Genomic DNA, 21,534 nt, shown 5'->3' on the forward strand with positions numbered 1-21,534 from the left:
GAAAAACAGATCTGAGCATTCATGTGAATGACAGGGTTAGAATAATGTGTTTGCAAACAATAGCAATCATTCCTGCACCACACAACAAAGGCTCTACCAAAAGACAAGAAGATAATGAATGAAGAGGTCACTTATTCCTCAAGGGGGTTGCATTTTGGCAGCCAGATTTCATTTCAGCACTCAAGGCGTTCATTTCATTCCCATAGTGATAAAAGCAGACATTTGACAAATCAAGTAATCCCACAGAAATAGACGCAGATGCAAGACTGACTTTAAAACTCTGTGAGAAGTTGCATTGGATTGCACTGTGGGAGTCTGTGGGAAGAAAATATACAAGCTAAAGATGTTTAAATGTGAAGCATAGCAGGGAAGCGCGACAGGCGTCACAGTGCAAATGAAAGTGATCTGTTGTGAGGCTATCAGAGTGAGAGTGACAGAGGCAGACACACTGGAGCTCAAACATCCCCACAGCAAACAGATACAATCTGTCAGATAGAGCAGAGTGACAGCAGATCCTCTTATGGACTGAGCAGTGTCGTTGCACTGGGAGGAAGGAAGGTATAGTAGAGGTATTGCAGAAGAACTGGAGTGCCACTGTGATTAAAGACTGCACACAATGCAAGCTTCCAATATGCCAAAGCCTAACAAGGAAAACAATTCAGAATACACCCACACTGAAAGTACATTATTGGTAACAGAAAAAGCTTCTCCCACCCACACAGTGGGCTTTGTACACAAGATCTAAATGCATGATCTGCCTCTTCCTCACGCTGCCCCTCCTTTCTCATAACATCTCTGTGACTGCACAGACCAGAAAACAGCTAACAGGACAGAAAAGTCACAGTGAGGAGAAACAAAGATAAAGTATAGAAAGAAACACAACTTTGTTGTCAGTTCTTAAAACTTATTCATATGCTCTTTGATGCAAAAAAAAATTATGAAGAACTTACCCAGAAAAGGAGGTTGAAGAAGACCATTCCATAGCGTAGGGCCATCATGCAACCCTCAGCCATCCTGCAGCGCCGCAGTTCTAGAAGGAATATGAAGGAGAGGTCCAGGTAAAACACCACATACTTCTTCCCCTGGGCGTAGCGCCCGTTGGAGTTCTTTGGCCCCTTTGTTGTGTGGAAGCCGAAAGCAAAAGGAGGTCTCTTATACTCAAACTCTCCACTGAATCGGTGAAAACCAGAAGTGAAGGGCGGAGTGTCAGGTTTGCTGTCCAGAGATGGACTGCGTCGGTACGGAGTCTCATCTGTGCTTGAGCGTCTCATTGTGGAAGCACAATTAGTCTTTAGAAAGTCTTAATAGTCACTCTGTGTGCTTCAGTTCTGAGGCAAGTTCACTACGAGGTACTATGACTTACTCCTCCAAGAACAGAGAAATGGATTTTAAGATAAGTATGACCCCCCTGACAAATCCTAGCAATGCTGGATTAATTATATCATAAATGAGGTTGCACTTGATCTAAATTAATCTATTGAAGAAAATGTGTCACCCCAATTGAGTTGTCTTTAATCTTTTAGAGTCATTACATTGAGCAGGAGACCTTGCACATTCTGGCGACACCACCTGTGTAATTCATTGTATTCCGGACACTGTCTTGCGATGCACAAGTACAGCTGCACATCCCTATTTCCCTTAGCATAATCCCTCAAACACAGGTGCCGTGCTCTGAGAGATAAGCCGGTCTGCAGTTTCATCTCATAACGTTTCAATCAGGTGAACAACTGGAGAGCTTAACACATCCCCACCTGCTTGGAGTACCCAAAATGATCCAGAAATGTCCTACCTGGTCTCACAAGAGATTCCAGAGTGGGTGCTCCTGTCCAGCAAGTAATGACACCTCTAATATAGCTAAATCAACTTTTTACTCAGCAGCAGATGACACATCTATTTCTGAGAATACAACGCTGCGCTATTAGTCTTAGGTGCATCTGAGCATTCAGCATGTGAATGTGGCTGATGATGTGCTTTTGCTGACATGCAAAAAAAAGAACTAAAACAAGGCAAGGAGATGAGAGTTAGGGATGTAGTTATGGATTTAAGAGGAAGGTTGGAAAGAAAAATGAAAAGATGAAGGATGCTTGCGATTGGACAGTTCTTTGGCTTCTTGAATTAGTATCCCTGTGGAGTTACAGCCTTGCCTAATTTCCTCCTCACTTCACGCGACGACCCAAACTTGTCCCTTTTTGTTTCTGAGAAGTGCCTAGGGGTTTCTCTGCGCCTCGCCACAGCCTGTTCTTCACACATCTACAAAGTCACCCTCTTCAACTCTCAGTTATTCTATTAACTGTGCACCTCTCTGCGCTTCCCCCTCTGTGCTGACGGTAGGTAATTAATTTCCAGACTCTCATCACAGAGACAAAGTGTGTGGTTTCGCTTCCTCTTGTTTCTCCCTTCTCCGCTACAGCTCGTTTCTCCTCTTCTCTAGGTGGGTGAGGAGATCAAGGTGTCCATCAGGGTCATAGCAACGCAGCCACGGAAGAAGTAAGAAGGAGCGTTAGGCAGCAAGAAGGGTAACCCTGTTTCCTCAGAGAAGCAAAAGAAAGACTGCAGTGTTTGAGCGGTAGTCCAGAATTGCTCCCAGAAGCTCCCTCCTTCTTTCGCTCTCTCAGTATGCCCCCCCCCCTTTTTTCTTCTCTTTCCCCCTTTCTCTCACAAGCTCCGATACTCTCCCCACCACCACACACACAGGCTCACACACTCCATCCCTCTTTGGTCACTGTCCCCGAAACCTGCCTGTGCGGAAGGCAGGCATTCAAATTCTAGCCACACCCCATGAAACCCAACAACCAATCAATGTCTCGCAGCTCCCATCTTCTCTCCCGAGCACACCACAATCTACCGGATAGCCCTTTGGATGCACCAACGCATGCGTGAGCATACACACCCCCACACACACAGCCTGGTGTTGTATTAACATGACAGCGCTGAGAAGAAGGCTGCACCCGTGTTAGTCCTTCCTCTTCCTCCTCCTCCTTTCCTTGCTGACTCTCATTCCACATGCAGAGGTTGTTCCTACTCACAAACCAGACTCATCTCTGTGTATGCTTTGTGTCAGGCATGCCCCTCCACCACTAACAAACCCCTTCAGACCTGGACCTGGGTCACACAATATCTGCGTATCTGCCTCAGCACAGATTTTTACACCAGCCGCTCACCTGAAGTGTGACTCTATGGATGCATAGAGAAAAACTCTCCCTCCTGCTGACATTCACACAAAAATTACTGCACACTCCCCGCAACCCTGCAGCCATCTGGGTCACTGGCTTTATGAGTCCACAAGCAGATATCAAGTCTGCAGAGAGTGCAGACTATATTAATGGCTGCATCAAGTATTTAATGGATCTCTGTTTTGTCTCCCGAGTGTGCTTTCATCAGACTGTAAAGGCGGCAGCAGTCTAGGATTGTGAGTCTGACTTTCTGACTAACGAAAATTGCTGTGAAGAGCAGGTTGCATTATTGTTGTATTTTTCTAGAAAACTACAACACATCAGGAAATGTTAAAGTTCAGAAATGTAGAGGGCTTTGCTATCAACAGATGCATTGATATAGGTAATTTATTTTTCAGTACTGCAGAGCAAAGGCTGCAAAATGGAGACGGCTAGTATTGCAATACACTTGCCATGAAATCTTTTCAGATTTTAGAGCAATAAAGAAAATCAAGTCTAATGGTGATGTTAATTATGAAATGTTCAAAGATTATTAGTTACAGTAATAATTGGTAAGAGAACATAGCGAAGGGCACCATCTGCTTCTACATCTGGCATCATTGATTTTCTAAAGCAACAATTAAAACTTTTTGGATTTGATAAACCTTATATGTATAATGTCTCAGACTCTTCCAAATGCATCTTTCCCATCTGAAATGCTTCCAAAACAAGATGATGTACTTTCTGACAAGCTGAGCTGAGTTGGTTTTGGAAAGCAAAACAGCAAAATGACTTAAAATGGGGGTTAAAAAGTTGGGTTTCAAGGACGGAAACAATTACTAAAAACACCTATATCTCTAATTTATCTAATCCAAGAGAGAATAATTAAAAGCCCAGCCTGAAGATCTATTTCAAGGCAACAATAGAAGCCCATGAAAATCACTGTACCCTCTTCTTTCTCAAGTGGCGACGCCTCCTGGGGTCAAAGACCTAAATTCTGTTGTTTCCCCGCTTTTCTATCTCATTTAATTATTTTACTCACATCTACCCCACTCAGGGAAAGACATAATAACCACCTCTCTTCCATATCAGCTGGTCTGGGAAACAATAACTAGACCATGTTAACCTGGAGGGTAATTCTGTAAGGACGAGAAAGGCCAAGTTCTTTCATTAGGGAGCATCAAGGGGACAGATTTTAAACACACCTTTATGAAAAGAACATTTGCACAGCAGAGAAACATCCTTTAAATTGTAGTAACAAAGACAGTAACTGCATAGCATTAATATGTAAAAAAGCATGAGATACAGTTTATACTAGTTATTTCATTTAATTCCATTAGTGGTGCTTAACACAGCGCTCTTCCTGCTAACTTACTCTCCATTGTTTGGCCTGGCATCAGTCACCCAGATTAACCTTCTCTTTCTTAAGCACCAAACCTCAACAGAGACTCTAATATCCCTCTCTTTAAAAGATTTGTTATCCTCTTTTCCGCATGTCCAACACACACCACACATTCTCACTTGCTACATTTGGTCTAGGTCATCCATCATGTAAGCCATGCTACATGGTTAACTTTTATGGTGCTTTCATAAGAATTAGTCCAGTAGAGTTGGTTCAATTTGCAATCAAATTTGCAACATTGGGTGCATTTTCAGTTGGTGCACTTCGCTTTCACACTGCACTGTGTCAAAGGAACCGAAACCTGTCTCCTCACCCCTCACCTGTGATGGCACTGCAACAAGAACCACTGTAGAAAATAACATGAAAACCTCTGAACAATATATGGGTGCAACTTGCTTCGTCATGGAATGTATAAAAGCAGACCAGAGTATGCTTCTATGGTCTAAATCAGAGTTTGAGGATTCACACCTCCTCAAACAAACCAGACTTTGTAGGCCAGAGTCTACAAGTGGAATAAAGTGGACTAAATAGGGTTGGTGTGAATGCACCCTTAAAATATCAAGCTAAGCGCATATTATAGGAATCTGTTAGGGAAATCTCTAATATTATCTTTGAGATGATTTCACAATTATCCAAGACACACAAATAGATATTGCAACTGAACACAATTTACCACTACTCCAAGAGGTAAATGTTATTTCTTGGTGATCATTAAGTTTAGCACTTTTTCACATTATTCTAACTTTCAACACAGTCTTAAAGTTGTCTATGTGAGCTTAAAGACAACTTTCAGTTGTCTTTAAGGCTTTTTTTTGTGCTTTAAAAGCCTGAGGTAAAATCATTCTCAATCAACATTGCATCTGTGTATTTACACAGATTTGCACATACAAGGCAACAAACATTTAAGTTAGAGAAATTATCTTTATTTATTCACAAACTGTCTTTAGACACCTATTATTTACCTATTTACTGATAACTACACTCGCTAAGTCCACAAAAGCATTAACAGATACAAAATATTTATATTGTTTTCATAAACAGTTTTTGCATCTGTTTATTTACCTTGTTAATTAACAGGAGCTGCTGTTTACAAATCGTATCACAGTAATATTACCCCCCACTAAAAATCCCCGCAATTCATTAAGTTGAATTAACAGACTGTAAATAAAATGTGTTATGGCTGCACCCATAAATGAGATTTTGACTTCTCCTTTGTGGGGGGAGATACAAGAACATTGTAGTATTTACATCGTTTTTACAGTCAATGGTTGAATTTAAAGACTCTTTTTTTCAAGCTATAGTGAATGCGCCATTGTAGCTTCTGGGCATGATTATTAATATATATGATTTACTAAATTTTCAGATGAATAGAAATTATATGGTCCAAATAAACAATAAACTAAGTTGCCTGTTCAAACAGGAGATCCTTCTGTCAGATCTTAAACAAATTAAGTAAAACAAAATGAGACTCTTGTGTACTCCATTAAAATTATAGAAGATAATTTTTTTCTTACTAACTGTTGGGTTTCTTTATAATTGTAGTCAGAATTTAAGGGGATACGTTTGGGTGCCCTCAGGATTAGGGCTCTGCTTTTTGTAGATGATGTGGTTCTGTTTGCATCATCAAATCGTTTGTAGCAGAATGTGAAGCAGCTGGTATAAGAATCAGCACCTCCAAATCCAAGATCACAATTTTGAGACAGAAAGGGCTAGAATGCCCTCTCCAGGTCAGGGGAAAAGTATAGCCCCAAGTGAAGGAGCAGAAGTATTTCGGGTCCTGTTCACTAATGAGGGATAAATGAAGCAGAGGATCAAAAGGTAGAGTGGTGTGGCATCTGCAGTGATGCAAATGATGTAGCAGTCTGATATGGTGAAGAGAGAGCAGAGTCAAAAGGTCAGTCTGAATTCCTAACCTAATCTATGATTATGAGCTCACCGCAACCAAACCACAGATTAGGTGGTAGATAATGGATGTATGGATCAATTGGTGGATGGATGGATGGTTGGTTAACTCTAAACTCTGTTGGGCGTATAAAACACTGATTTGACTTGTCAACTTCTGTAACTGTTTCATGTCTTCTCTTTGTATTTGGAAATACAAAGAGAAGACATCCTTCATATGTAATTTCCAGATGAACGCCTTTGTTATTACCCTCAATAGGTTCCTATAAGTTTTCTGTAAAAACACAACTTAAGTAACAAAAAATAATCCATTTTTTATTGAGTAATTGAAGATATTTTACTACATTCAGTCATTCACACACATTCACACGCCTAAGTAGTTGCATTGTTTATATATATATATATATATATATATATATATATATATATATATATATATATATACTGTATATATATTTAAAAATCATAACATAAAAGACAAAATTATGTCATAATTATGTCAAATTGTGTTATTTCATACACAGAAAGAGGTCTTTTCTCTTATCCGAAGTAAATTGAGCTTCTAATTGGCACAATTTGCTCTCACTCTCATGAAATATAAATACTGAGCTGAATCATGCAGACTCATTAAGTGCTGATAAATCGATTGTTTTTAGCATATTGTGACATCATGAAGGAAAACACCTTCCTGTCATTTGTGGCCCTTCATTAACACAAATCCAACCTCTGCAGAAACAAACATTTTTCACAAGTGCTCGTCGACACACAATCAAAGTAAATGGGCAGAGGCACCCTGGGGGGTGGCAGCAGCTTTGAAGTCCTCCGTATTTACAGATACACTGATGGTGAACAAAAAAAGAGCTTGGGTGGCAGCCAGCAAACACAATGCATGATGAAATAACTGTCTGTGGAAACTGAAAAGTTTAAAATGAAATGTGAAATGTTGTAACAGATATAACCATCAAAGCAAAAGGGGGAGGAGGGAGATTCCAATTAAAACCTACACAAAATGACATTCAGGCGAAAAGATAACATCAGTGCACGCTGAGCGGCTCATGAATGAGAGTAGCTTTTCTCAAGACTGTCAAATTATTTAGAGCTGTTTGCCTGGTTGAATTTTAGCTTATGCAACCACAAAATAATCGTTCCAGTTCATGGTTTTAACATGATGCTATTCTGGGAAAGTTAAACTTTTTGACTCTAAGATTCTCTTTTCTCTAAACAAAACTAGGACTTTATAAATCAAGGTTAAATGAAGCAATTAACTAAAAATATATTGTTAATTTACACCAAGACAGAGGGAAGGAATAACTTTGGCTTACTCATAAATTGTTTTACAAGTTCTTACCACAAAAAGACTCTATCACAACCTCCATTTTTCTCCTCATAGTTCACTTTTTTTCTTACAGGCAGACCAAGTCTCTTTGAAGATATTTTTTATCTGCTGCAGATAGCCAGTGTCATGTATTAGTAAAGCTCTGTCACATGTTGTACATACGTATATTGCAGAAATGCCTTCATCTTTCACATCAGTGATTTAATTTTGATATGAAGTACATCGTCTCCAGGTATCAACCCATGTCTGACTAGAGTAGAATCAATTTTTCTACAGGACATTGAAAAAAATCCTCACGAAAACCTTGATTTGTTGTCAAGGTTAAGCGTGAAAACAGATCCTTTCATCAAATAGTTAATACACAAACAGCAGTTTAAAAAATGATCACTACTATCAGCTCTGAAACACCCGCTTGTGACAAATGGCTGGGATTAGCTTTGAGGATATCACTTTCAAAGCACATATCTGTGTGTGAGGCAGAAGATTAGACAGAGAGAGCATTCTCACAACAGCATCACACCAAGGTTCACCAAGGAATCAGAGACATGAAGATAAATCACAGCAGCTCCACAGGGAAATAAACGAGCTTCATCCAACTGTGCAAAGTCATAAGGATTTTAAGATTTGTTCGGCTGATGAAATAGAAATTTAAGGACAGTAAAACAAGCTGCAGAGAAATGAAAATATAGCATTAAAAACTAAATCAGCTCTCCAAAGAAGAGGTAAAAAAAAAAGAGACTAATGTGAAATAATACGCATATAATAAATAATTTAAAACCCTTGTAGAGAAAATGGTTCTCACATAAAAAGACATGTGAAGTAGAACTATGTAAAATACTGAGAAAACTGTTACTAGTTTCTTGGTGTTCCTAAAAGTTTCAAACATGAAAAGAACCTGAATGTGTATGTCAAGTTTTTATCTGCTGCAACTGAAATATTTTCTCAGTATTAAAGAAAAAAAATTCACAACCATTTTTCATTCTGCCTGACATTGGAAAGTTGGATTGGATTTCCTATTTCATGTCAGTCAGGATTACTAAAATCATCTCTATACGGTAAATGCCTGAACGACAAGAGACATTTTTAAGCAAATTTTGTATTACTTTCCCAAAGCTGGTAAGAAAATGTAATGACATGGGTTGGAAAAAAAACACTTAGAGGAATCAGCTATAACACCAAAAGCTACACATATTCCACTTGCCAAAACATTCACTGACTTCTAGTCTAGTAAAACTAAAACTGAATGATGAGAATTGCAGTTTGCAGGCCTGAGAACACAATACCAACTGTAAAGTTGAAGGTAAGATATCATTACTATCTAATGCAAATCTGAAGACAGTAAGGTAAAAAGTTTGCATTTAACACAGGAATAATTTTTTGAGATTTGTTGTCTGGCTGCTTGTTAAGTTGACAATTGTTTTCTGTTGGATTTAATTGAGAATGCTTCAGTTAATTTTCTGCAGCACACTGTCTTGCCATAATCTCTTATCAGACACCACACTTAAAATAACTAAACTATCTATTTAATCCCTTTGTCAGAGTAAAAGCCACAGACATGAACTACCGTACATAACCATGAGTTTTGATGCAAGATTTAGAGCAGAATATCCCACTGCCTACAAAACATAAATCAGGAATGAAGTGTTCCATATTAACATATAAAAAGCTGCAAAGTTCACATGTAGATTCAAATGTAAAAGTTACACCAGTATGTGATTTTCTTAAAAGTGCACACTCCTCAAACTGAAAGTATCAGTCAGTCATACAAACACACACCAGAATTCAGTTCACAACAAAGGCGTCTTCATTAGAGATTGCTCAGTTATCATGAGGATGAAACTGAATATTAGACATACACTCACCAGGTGGTCAGAGAGGCATCTTGAAATGAATGCTAATGTCACTGTATCAGCCAAGAGAGAGGCTTATACCTCCAAGCTGCATCCCAGAACAAGTGCAATTAGGCACATCAGTCAGCTGCACCAATGCACTAGATGCCTCCTTCCTGCAATACAATGTGCTTAGCCTCTCTTTTCCTTCTGCGTATTTATTCACAGTTATAATTAGTCCCCAACCAATCACTATTTTCTCATCTCAGAGTAGGATTTCCCAAGGATATACATTCCAACACTGCCTCGAAGCATAACTGTATTATGCCAAAGCTTCATTTGCTATTTTTAATCTGGAACAGATTCAGTGAAGACATTTGGCTGTACACTTTCACATTTCCTTCAGATTGGATTTGGATAGTTGTCAAAATAATACTGGCGATGCAATTAATGTTATGTTTTTTTTTTTCTTTTAGAAATTGACAGCTGCGCATAAATCACATTGGACAAGGCTTTATTTGTGCTTGTTAGCTACAAATAACATACATTATTAGCAGTAACATTATGGCCACCCACATGTCACTAAATAAGTGGCCAATTATTTGGTCCTAAAAGATGTCTCCAGTCAAAATTGAAAAAGAATGTGTAAAATTATAATGGAAATGCTTAATGCCTTCAGTAATAATTTATGAACATGTGGCATATGATCTTTGGGTGTTACTTATCAAGTGTGCCACAGCATAATTAGTCATTGATCTATGGAGGAAAAAACAAATTAATCTCTACGATTTGAAAATGAGGTTGAAAATCTACTTTGACTTAATCGCTGACATTCATAATATATTTTTAGTCTGACTGACAGAAAACTTTCTTTTCTGTGGAGAAAATATAAAGGACTTTGTGATTTAAATTTTAAATCACACAAAACCATGAGCAATGATACTCCTGTTAAGCAAGTTTTACTCTCTAATTTTCAATGCTTTCTTAAACTTAATGACAACTTGTATTTCTGAAAATAGTTGTCTCTAATTTCTTAAACCTGCTGAGTAACATAATGTCTGTAATTTCTACATTTTAAAACATGTGGTGTGCCCAAACATAAGGTTGTAGCTGTCTCAGCTTGTTTATTTGATAATCCAATATCTGTTATCAGCCATCTCATTAAGACAGCTTATTACTATTGCAGTTTAATGAACCTTATCAGTCTGCCAACACCTTTTCTTTCTTGTCAGTAATTTTTTATGAAGCCATTGCTAATAGCTGATGTGTTGCAAACACGGGTGTGAGATATACCATGTGAGCTGTGATCACTCTTTCAGAGCTGCAGCTTTAGTTGCTTGTTTGGGAAAGCTGTTGTTAAGCAACCATCTGGATGAAATAGATAGAAATCATACATGTTTTTACCACATGAATCTGTACAGGTCTTTGTAAGTTAGGTTGAAAGACCATTTGTTGCAAAGTTGCTGCTGTCATTTTTTTTTTTTCCTTTCCATTCCATCTGCTGCTCTTTTTATCTCTCCATCTGTTTGATTTGCTCCAGCAATCAGTCCACATCAGTCATGAGATGTGCAGGCAGAGCATAGAAATGAGGAATGCTGCACAAGAACTACAAGTTCAGTTTGATAATAGTGCTTATAACCCCAAATGCACTGGATTCAGACCCCTGACACAAAACACACTGTTCATTTAGCTTTCCTATGTTTTCAGACAGCATTCTGGGCAAGACATCTCAAATTATTTCATGAAATTCCTTTTACAAGTACAAATGTAGGTTTTATTATATAGCTCTGCACAATTTTATTAAGAGTTAACTACCCAAGAAACAATCAGCATTTGTTTTCAGGCAACCAACAGGTAAATTACCCATCATCAGTGTTATCAGGGAAGGTGAACTGGGGAAATTGAACTTTAATTATTTATACCAATTCTACAGCTTTCACCACAAACCTATCAGAAAAAAAATAGCTTCAAAGTTATTTTCAGCATGTTTACACCTCCTTGTGTCCTCAGCTGAAGGTGTAGCACATATAGTAGATTGAGAAGTAAATTAAATGTACATTAGTAATTGTACTATATATATTTAAAGAGTACTTGGCAACATGCCATTACAACACAAACCATATTTAGCAACATAAATATGTCCTTTTCAGGGGTGAAAAATCCCATGTCTGTCTTGGAAAAAAAATTAAATCCTTTACAGATACAATACCAGATAAATATTGTGATTTTTAGCATCTGTTCAAAAGGTCAGCTAATTTATGAAATGCCAGAATATGAACCCCTTCAGCAACTTACATTTTGAAGGAAGTCTCATTTTGAATAACATTTCCATGTCAATCAGTTATTGTAGGTTTTCTGAGTAACCCACAATTATCTCCATCCTGATAATAAAAGCTGCACATTCATCTGTTACAATAAACCACAAGGCCATGTTATTTCAAGTAGAAGGCTTTAAAAATCAAACACTTTACTAAGAAACATGTAAAAAATCCAAGCAAGAAAACTGGAGTGTGTCTATAAAAACTGAAGGACACAAAGTTAACATGAACTTTTCTTTGCACCTCAGCTTCCTTGTTCGGGGAAAGCGGCTCAATCTTTTCCGATCTATTGAAAAAGGCTCTTTCCACTGGGTGTTTGCAGGACTTGTCCAAGGTAACAATTAATGATGTACATCGATCCAAAGCCCCGACAAGTAGCTGGAGAAAGGTTTTAAAATGTTCGCCTCCTTATAGAAGGTGAGTTTTACTTTCTTTAAACTTTGTAGCTAACATTAGCTTTAGCTTATGCTAGACATGATTCTTGTAAAAAATGTGCTATTTAAGTATCTAAACATTTTTCATCCATTCTAACGGACAATGTTTTTACCTTGTTTTCAAGTCTATTACGTGTGTTTATTGTCGTTAGTGTCAGAGACCAAGTAACGGGGATTTTACGGTTCAGTCTTTTTGCTTCTGTAGCTTGAGGAACAACAAGCCCATAGCTTAACAGTAGAGCAGCTCTGGTGTCGGAGTTCTAGTTCAGCTGACTGTTCAGGTTCAGAATTGTTGCTTTTAGAAAAATATGGCCGTGTTCCTTAAGGTCTCCGTGTTACTTCGCTTTATTAGTTTTGCATGCTTCTTGTGAAGCAGGACGGTGTTTACAGCAGTGTGTACAGGCGGATCAATTGCTCGGCTGTCTGGCTCTGGTCTGCTCTCTCGTTCCCATAAACTCTCTTTCAGGCTGAATACAGAAGTGATTCCATGGAAATAACACAGGACGGCTCCTTTACCTTCGTCTTTAGGCTGAAGAAGCTGATCCGGAGTGAAGTGAAGGCTGTAAACTTTGCTGTGCCGCGTTAGCTTTAACTGGTAGCGACGAATATTTACAAGCCACCGTCTTCTTAATTCAGGACCGCTTGGAAATCCATGAAAACTTAAAAGCCCATTATATTAGGAAGACAGCAATGTTCATAGTATTGTTTTATTTGTGTCTGAAATAAGACTTTGTTTTTTCTAGCTGTCATGGTAACTCAAAGCTGAAAACAGAGTGCGCATGCGGTTGTGACGTCAGCGCAGCAGGCGCAAAGAGCCCATAAACTAACTAACTTTATAAACTCTGAATAGATTGATGCATAGATAATCTGGCAGTATGTAACTTTTTAGTTAAAAAAATATTTTTGGTGGTAGCTTTCTTGCACATGCCAGGTTGGTTGGCAGATCTTTGGGTACACTGTACATTGCCTGAAAACTATTTCTATATCCAAGTATACAAACCTAAACTACCAAACATAAAAGCAGAGTTTAGAGTAACTGCCAAATGTATTAAATTTCTACATTTTTACATTTCTTTTACATGATTTTACAGGGCACACGTCTAAAGTCTGAAGTCTTATTTTTGCAACTTATGTACAACTTGCATAAGATTCTCCAACTCATTCGTCATCTCTGGATCCATTAATATTTTATAATTGCCTGGACTTGAACCCAACTCATCTTTCCTTGAGCCACTTCTGTTTTGATTTTTAATTGCATTTTCTTAATGGCACTACAATCTGGGGTTCCTGGCTGTCACTCTAAAATTTGTTAACTTAAAAAAAATACATTCTTGCTTGATTCCATCCTTCTGGAAATAGACAGATCATCACCAAATTGTGTCAAGATTACTAGAGAGACTTGCTCGTAGTGGACATTTCTATCCCTATTCTCGACAGTGTTGTTGGGTAGAGCTGTGAGAAGATCACTCCTTTAGATGAGAAGCAAAATCAAACATGTATCGTATCAGATTGCTGTCGAGACAAATCATAGCTGCAATCACTCACTCGCCTTTTATCCTTTGTATAAAAGACTTTTCAAATTTCTCAAACATTTGGACAAAATAGTCATATAAGAAAGTAATTTTTGTTGCCCTTTACTTCAATCAATGCCATTTTCCAAAAATATTTGCTTCGCTGTAGTTGCAATGTGTACTCACACCCACCTGTTGCTAATGCTGATCAAGCATAGCGCTTATGGCAGCAAAATTCTTTGTTGCAGTAGAAGGACACTCTTTCGTATCCTGGGGTCAACTGAAGTTGAATCTCTCCACTTGAAAAAATGTGATGATGTGCAAAATTATTCTTCTAGGTGCAATATTCTTACTCTAGGTTTTCTTATATGTGAGGACGCTTCCAAAGAGTAAAGATAATGATCCTTGCTTTTGTTAAAGTCTAGAAAACTATTATGATATGAAAGCCCGGCCACAATTAAACAAGAAAAACATATTTGAACTGAAACCACAGTACCTATCATATTGTAATTAAAGTCTGCACAAAAATCCAAAGCGTAATTTTTTTTACCTCACACAGAACAGAACTTCAGAAAATTACTCAGAGTGGTAGCAGTGAGTTGGATCAAATGAATACTTTAAAGGAGGAGATGTGACAACTCACTTCGACGCATGGAGTGCTCCAGGTTAATTGCTAAAACCTGTCACTTTGTGTGTAAATAATGGAAGAAGCATAGTGATTAACACAACCAAGCTGTTAAAAAGATAAACTGTGGATGACTGCTCAATTATTTACACCTCCCATTAGTCCACTCCATTTAATATAATTACCTCTGGATGATGATTGTGGAAAAGCAAACAAACTAATTTTCTGAGTTTATCATGGCGTTCTTCTTCACGTTACAAGTTGAACGAAAAATTGCATCGAGGTGCTGAATTAATAAAAAAGGGATAAACGCTGCCAACGTGTCTGAAAACCTTTCAGACCCAGTATGAAATAAAACTGTCTCCAACTGTTCAACGCCATGAAGACATCAAATATTCCTCCAGCATGTGGATATGGTAGCCTCATGACCAAACCTGATCTCTGATTTGCACCTCTGAGCAGGAAACTGGAAAACCTGTGCACCTGCAATCATGATGTATGCATATGGGTTACATCTGCTATTTGCATTTTACTGCAACAGTGATCCCTCCCAGCAGAAAAGGTTATTACCCCGCTTGTCGGTCAAATTCTGCTCAAGAACAGGCAGATATGATTAGGACATTTATTTATGGTCACAAAGAAGAGAAAATCCATCTGGGTTAAAAGTAGAAGCAAAGCAAGGCTGTAAATATGCCTATCCATTACACAGACACAACAAGGAATTTGACTTAAAAAAACAAAGTATTGCAAACATGTAGCAATATGACACAGACAAGTACATCAGATATGCACTGTTGTTCAAAAGTGGACACGCTTCTGTACAAATGCATGGTTTCTGTGATCTAAAAAAGGGGAAATTTTGCACTTATGTGGCATTTATACTGTACAATTAATGAAAAACCTACAATTTTATTTAAAGAAAAAATCATGAAGCATAAAAAAGGTCCATTATTCGGTGTGCAGTAGTGAGCTCACACCTCTCATCCATTTTAGTGCATCTGATTAACCTGAAATAAATTCCTGCTGTCCAAATAGGATTTTCTTGACATTTCCTCATTTTCATCTTTCAGCTTAAGCCACAGTTTGCAGACAGGTGACAATAGATCATAAGGACTTCATTATCAGTGGAAGGATATAAAAAAGTGTTTCGTATAACCATTGCACAATGGGTTCCTGTCACCTGTATATTGAACAAAATTTGGAACAACAACCTTAGTTGGAGATTTCTTCCCACAATTAATGAAAAGGCAAGACAAAGACAAGTTTATTTCTAAAGCGAAATCCATGCAAAAGCTGATTCAAAATACTTCACAGAAAATCAAAAGGAGATCACTAAATTAACAAAAAGCTTAAAAGTTAGTTATGTTGAAATGGAAAAGAAATGCTAAAAGGCATATTTAATCTTTAGTCTCATACTTCAATCACTCACCAGTGCATAGATTAAGGAGATTTCCAGGCTGACTGAAGGAGCTGCAGGGATTACTGAAAGGTTCTGGTTTTGTTTTACATGTGACAACACTATTTAGTGTTCTCATAAGGTCTGGACTGAAGTATGGGACTGCAAAATTGTTTTTATTTTTGACAAATGTTTGCAGGGTTATTATCTGGAGTTGTGTACACAACTATCAGGCATTATTAGGAACATTTTGGTGCTGCTGTCATATGTATGTATATTCTATAGTCCATGTTGTATAAACCTGGTTGCTTATTTGAGTTTATTAGTTTGATAAGTCACGCCTAAAGCTAAATGCTGATAAAATTGTGACATTTCTAAAGCAAAAACGTCAAGGTCTCAGAAGTAAACTGTGTCTAACATTGTATTCTCTTTGTTTTTTAAATCACGAACATGTCAAAATGATGAGTAGAGTGGCAAAAGCAAACTTGTATATTTTTAGACTTATTAGTAGCTTTTTATCATTTCATGCTGCAAATGATTTCAGGCATTCATTGATTTTTTTGGCATCTAAATTACTGTGTAACCTCTAGGTCACTAGCAGTTCCAATAGCCATTAAGCTGCTTAACATGATTCATAAGCGAGCAATTAAAATCTTAGACAGGACGCCTGTTGGATTGCATCACTGCTATGATCTAACAGTGTTACATTTTAAACATGTAACAGAATGTTCACATTTTTAAATCTCAAACTTATTTTTAAATATTTACATGCTAAGGCTTCTTGGGTGCTCTGTGACCTTTTGGTTCCTCTGAAAACAACAGGTTCAGTAATTGTGAATTGCCTTTATGCAAGACCTCTCTGGGATAAACAGCATTTTCTTCGATTCAACATGTGAAGCTTCCATCAAAAATTGAACTCTGGCTGCCTGCAGTTCAGGTTAAAGCTGAAGCATTGTTTTAAGAACAGACAGCCACTGTCATTGCCAGATTTCTCTTCTTGATGGTATTGTAATTCATTATTTTTTTGATGTGATTAAAGCTGCTGCATGCAACGTTTTTATCAACATGTTTTTAACATATTTGTTCGAACTGTCATTATATTCTCACTATATAGTATGAGACAAATTATCTGTGAAAAAAAAAATCAAGCTCCTCTGCCTTCTCCTTCTGCTTCTATCTGCAGGAATAGACCGCTTGGCTAGAAACAACCAATTAGAGCTTGGATGAGGGTCTGACCGCAGTTATTCATGTTCCTGCCCATACTACCCATACTCTCCTCTATGCTTTCTGCTAGCCTAAAACTAGTTCCTCAATGCTCAGGCTAGTTAGCATAGCCACCAATGACAACAGATAAATAGTTTTCCTGTAACATCATTTAATTAGCACATTGTACAAGCTTGATTGACAGCACTATGACAATTCTGCTCACACAGATATTTCCCAAAAGCTGACTTTTGCCAGGCAGCGTGGGATCTGCCAAGTATGGTATGAGACAGACTTTATAGTCTGTCTCATACCAAAGAAGACTGACTGCATTATGACATATGAATTAAAGGGTGCCTTAATAAAGCAGTAATTTCCAGAGCACCTTTTTGGGTTTTTTTATGTTTTATCTCTAATAAATGTGTTTTGAAATTGAATTGCACAGGTTATGCTGTACACAAACATGCATTATTGTACAGGTCAAATTATGGGTGGAACGGTTTTGAATGATTTATCATGGTCTAGGTTGTGTGCACCATGGAGAGACATTATTGTCTCATCAATAAAGCGCAACATTTCCACTCCAAGATTATAGCTCGTCTCTAAGCAAGCAGCATAAATATTCACAGCAGATTGAGTGAGCTGACTGTTGATCTGAATAGTGTTGAACTGAAAGCAAAACTGACTAAATGGTGTAGTGCTTTAAAGTGTTTGCATATAAAGTCATACAACTATGTGTCATATTTGCAAGGAAATGCAAATGCATACAAATGTGTTATTTTCCTGCACATACAGTAAATTTTGTCTGGAGAAAATCCCTGATTTCATTACATAAAGATTTTTTTATAATGAAAAGTTTAAAATGTATTATAAATTACAATGGTTGCTATTAGAGCCACAAGCCCATTTTGAACATGGAATAAATAGTATACATTGCTTCATTAAAGTTCATTACATTTTTAAAAATAAACTGAATTTGTCAGTCATTCCCACCATCTTTATGTTCCTGATTATTTTATTCACAGTTCAAGAGAGCATGTACAGTATGTGTGCATACAGCAAAAGAAAATTCATAAATTATTTAGCTAATCAAAAAAGTAATACTTAGTTAAAAAGCTTCATCACCACTGATGTTAAAATTTCCCTTTTCCGTAAGATGATTTTTAAGCTTTTGAAATCATCTGCGTTATTAAGAAGCATAAGAGGGTGACCTTTCTATCATGAGTACTCTAGAGCTGTTTAGAAAATGAAAGAGGTAGTTATGAACAGGGTGTGAATAATCCAGTAATTACCAGAGGGTTGGATATTCTCTTTATATGAAAGCAATGTTATACAATACAGATGAGACGGATTTAGCCAAAGTCTGCTTGTTTTAGCCTGGTGTTTGTCATCTATATGTCACCTACGAGCTTACTTAGCTGTAGAATAACTAAAATTGCTATTTTTTGCACCTATGGAGATTTGTACAGTATTTTGATTAATCTTTCACTTGTGCAATAAAACATCAAATGAATGGCACTGTTTTAAGCATGCACCACTAGTAGTGGTTAGCCTTGTAACTGAGCATATAAATTAAATCTCACGTTATCAATTTTAGAACAGTATTTCTAGTAAAAAGTCACCAGCAAACTACTTTGGAATAATATTAACAATAAAACTGACCGTACACATACAGAAACAGCACACCTTGACAATACATTTGCATACAAAAGCCCATTGAGGCAGTGAAGAATAAAATGGAACGGTTTTTAAAGTTGTTCCTGCAGCATTAAAGGCACCTACCACATCATATTTATATACTTACTGTAATAAAAATAGCTATTCTCCTTACAAAGAGAGCGAATAAAACGCCAGTTTGTTAAATGTTTCATTTTCATGAAAAAACACAAACATAATTAGAATCGACACCCTGTATTAGTCAAGCCAATTAACAATGTGTTCCCTGCATGCTATTTAAAATTGCCTCTGTTCTCTGGGTCCCTATATTCATTTTTATAATTGTGCCATTTGCTACATTATGGAAAAGTTGGGAATGCTTACATGTACAATGGTCTAGACCAGGGGTGGGCAACTCCAGGCCTCGAGGGCCGGTCTCCTGCAACTTTTAGATGCATCTCTACTTCAACACACCTGAGTCAAATAATGAGGTCATTAGCAGGACTCTGGAGAACTTGACTGCACTTAGGAGGTGATTCCGCTATTGGATTCAAGTGTGTTGGACCAGGGAGACATCTAAGAGTTGCAGGACACCGGCCCTCGAGGACCAGGATTGCCCACCCCTGGTCTAGACTATTAATATTACATACAAGCAGAAGTGGGTGTGCTGACACTATTTTCATATGTACAGTGGTCAGTGAGAGAGACCAGTGTATCACAGGGAAACACAGACATACAAAACAACCATGCCTGCATTCAAACCTAGGAGAAATTTGATAACTACCAAAAATAAAAATTACTGCTGTTTTTAAGCAAAAAGGCTTTACACTGAAATAGAGATTTTATCTTGGTTAAATCAAAATTTGTCAACTTTTGAATTTTTTATTTTTTTTAATCAGGACAGGAAAGTAAGTTAAGAGAAATATTATGACTGCCACTGTAAAATGTGTACTACAAATAGTTAAATAATTTTTTGTGAATGCTGCAAATATTGACATGAAATTGTAAAGCACAGCAAGGACTAGAAAGATTAGGTGTAACTCAAATTAGATTAAAATATAAGAGAAATTTGTATTTGAAAAAGTAACTTTAATGTTAATGTGAGCAAGTACATTTAAGTTTGGAAGAAGAAACATTTCACATTAGAAAAAAAATGTTTAGTTTTAATTTGGGGTTTTTTTCCCTTTTAAACTGAGAAAATCTATTCAAATAAAAGATTGGATTTTCACTTTCTTTGTGCATGTGATGTTATGCTATTGCAATAAACAGTGAAGCCATGACAAGAAAGGAGAGAGCAGACTGTACTCCTTGAGGAAGCTCAGGTCCTTCAGTGTTTGCAGCAAGATGCTGAAGATCTTCTAAAAATTTGTTGTGGAGAGTGTGTTCTCTTTTGCCATAATTGTTGTGGTAGTAGGATCAGAGGCAGTGACATAAAAAGACTAAATGACATAATAAAGACTGAGACTGAGCATTAACTTCATTAGACTATTACACAACAACATATTCTTTAGTCAGAGGCTTCTTCAGAACTGTTGCTATGCAGGCCACTAGAAGAGATCTTTCCTACTAACTTTTTCTGCCAACAGCCATCTAAAACATTTTGAAGAAATATTATGAGTTGAAAGAACATTTAATTAATAAAGAGTTTTTGCATTGCATAAAGGAATTAATTTATATAATACTTTCTGCTCATTTTTAGCAGCAGTGCCAGTATTTGGGGTTTCTATTTTGCTATTGCTTAAGTGTGATCTGTATTAACACTTGCGTATGTTTCTCAAATTTGATTGGCATCAGAACACACGTGTAAGGATTACCTAAAATTCTTTGATTTTCTTTCCTGTCAACGTATACTATGACTTTTTCACACAGAAATTCAGACCAAATGAGGTGTACACTGAAGACAGAATGCTGTAATTTAGATAAATGTGTGCATAATGCATGAAATCGAATCATTTGCATTGTGCCAGTCATCATTTTGTTGATACAGGCTTGTATTGATAATGATCTCTTTCACACAAACACAGTGTTTAAAGTATTTTAACACAGAACTGGAAAAAATATGCCAGTTGTCATTGTTAGAATTACAAAAGAGTCTCATGAAATCACAAGCATCCAAGCAGCTGAAATCCCACAGCGAGTAATCTCATCAGAGTCGCGCTCTGAAAGGTGGCTGCGTGTAGGCAGACCTGCTTGATTCAAGAGACAGTCAACACCAGAGAAATAAACAGAGATAATGTCCCTGGAGCCAGCATGAAAGAAAGCGGACCAAGCTGCATCGATTGATGCACCTCCTTTGGAGGCAGTGTGTAGTGGTATGGATGTGTGAGCTCCACTGCTCCTCGAGGATTCTTGTCTCTCCTGTTTTCCCAGGGCGCCTGATAGAGTTTAAAACACGAGACAATAAAACTAGATGCAGTCTGAGTCTCAAGGGCATCAAGATGTGGCCTCACTGGACCTGACAGGCTGTGAGGAGTCGAGTTAGGCTGTCTGTTAAAGTCAGAATCATGGATCATCATGATTGTTTTGTTTGAAATGGTGCACTGAAGGTCTTTGAGCTACAGTTAAGAGCAAAAATATTTACACCCCTAGCAATCAATCAATCAATCAATCAAATTTTATTTGTATAGCACATTTCAGCAGCAAGGCATTTCAAAGTGCTTTACATCATATCAAACACAGAAACACAATGCAACATAGAATCAACAATCAAAATACGACATTAAGTCAGGTTCCATCAATAAATTTGTAATTGATTACGTTTCAAATACAA

At 37.4% G+C, this 21,534-nt stretch overlaps 1 protein-coding gene across 4 annotated transcripts in view; it reads right to left on the reverse strand.

Moving 5' to 3' along the window:
• tspan4a (tetraspanin 4a) overlaps positions 1–21,534 on the reverse strand; it is a 180,498-nt gene that overhangs the window by 142,566 nt on the left and 16,398 nt on the right. Inside the window, exons 1-2 of one of the 4 annotated variants that reach the window (XM_032560621.1) lie at positions 1,790–2,663; positions 951–1,030 (exon numbers count right to left, since the gene is read on the reverse strand). In XM_032560621.1, coding sequence (XP_032416512.1) covers positions 951–1,013 — 63 coding nt within the window. In that variant the 5' untranslated portion in view covers positions 1,014–1,030; positions 1,790–2,663. Of the gene's footprint in view, positions 1–950; positions 2,684–21,534 lie in introns of those variants that run through there. The other 3 variants (XM_032560620.1, XM_032560619.1, XM_032560618.1) reach the window with 3 other exon arrangements.

The sequence above is a fragment of the Xiphophorus hellerii genome, chromosome 4 (assembly GCF_003331165.1).
Source record: "Xiphophorus hellerii strain 12219 chromosome 4, Xiphophorus_hellerii-4.1, whole genome shotgun sequence".
NCBI lineage: Eukaryota > Metazoa > Chordata > Actinopteri > Cyprinodontiformes > Poeciliidae > Xiphophorus > Xiphophorus hellerii.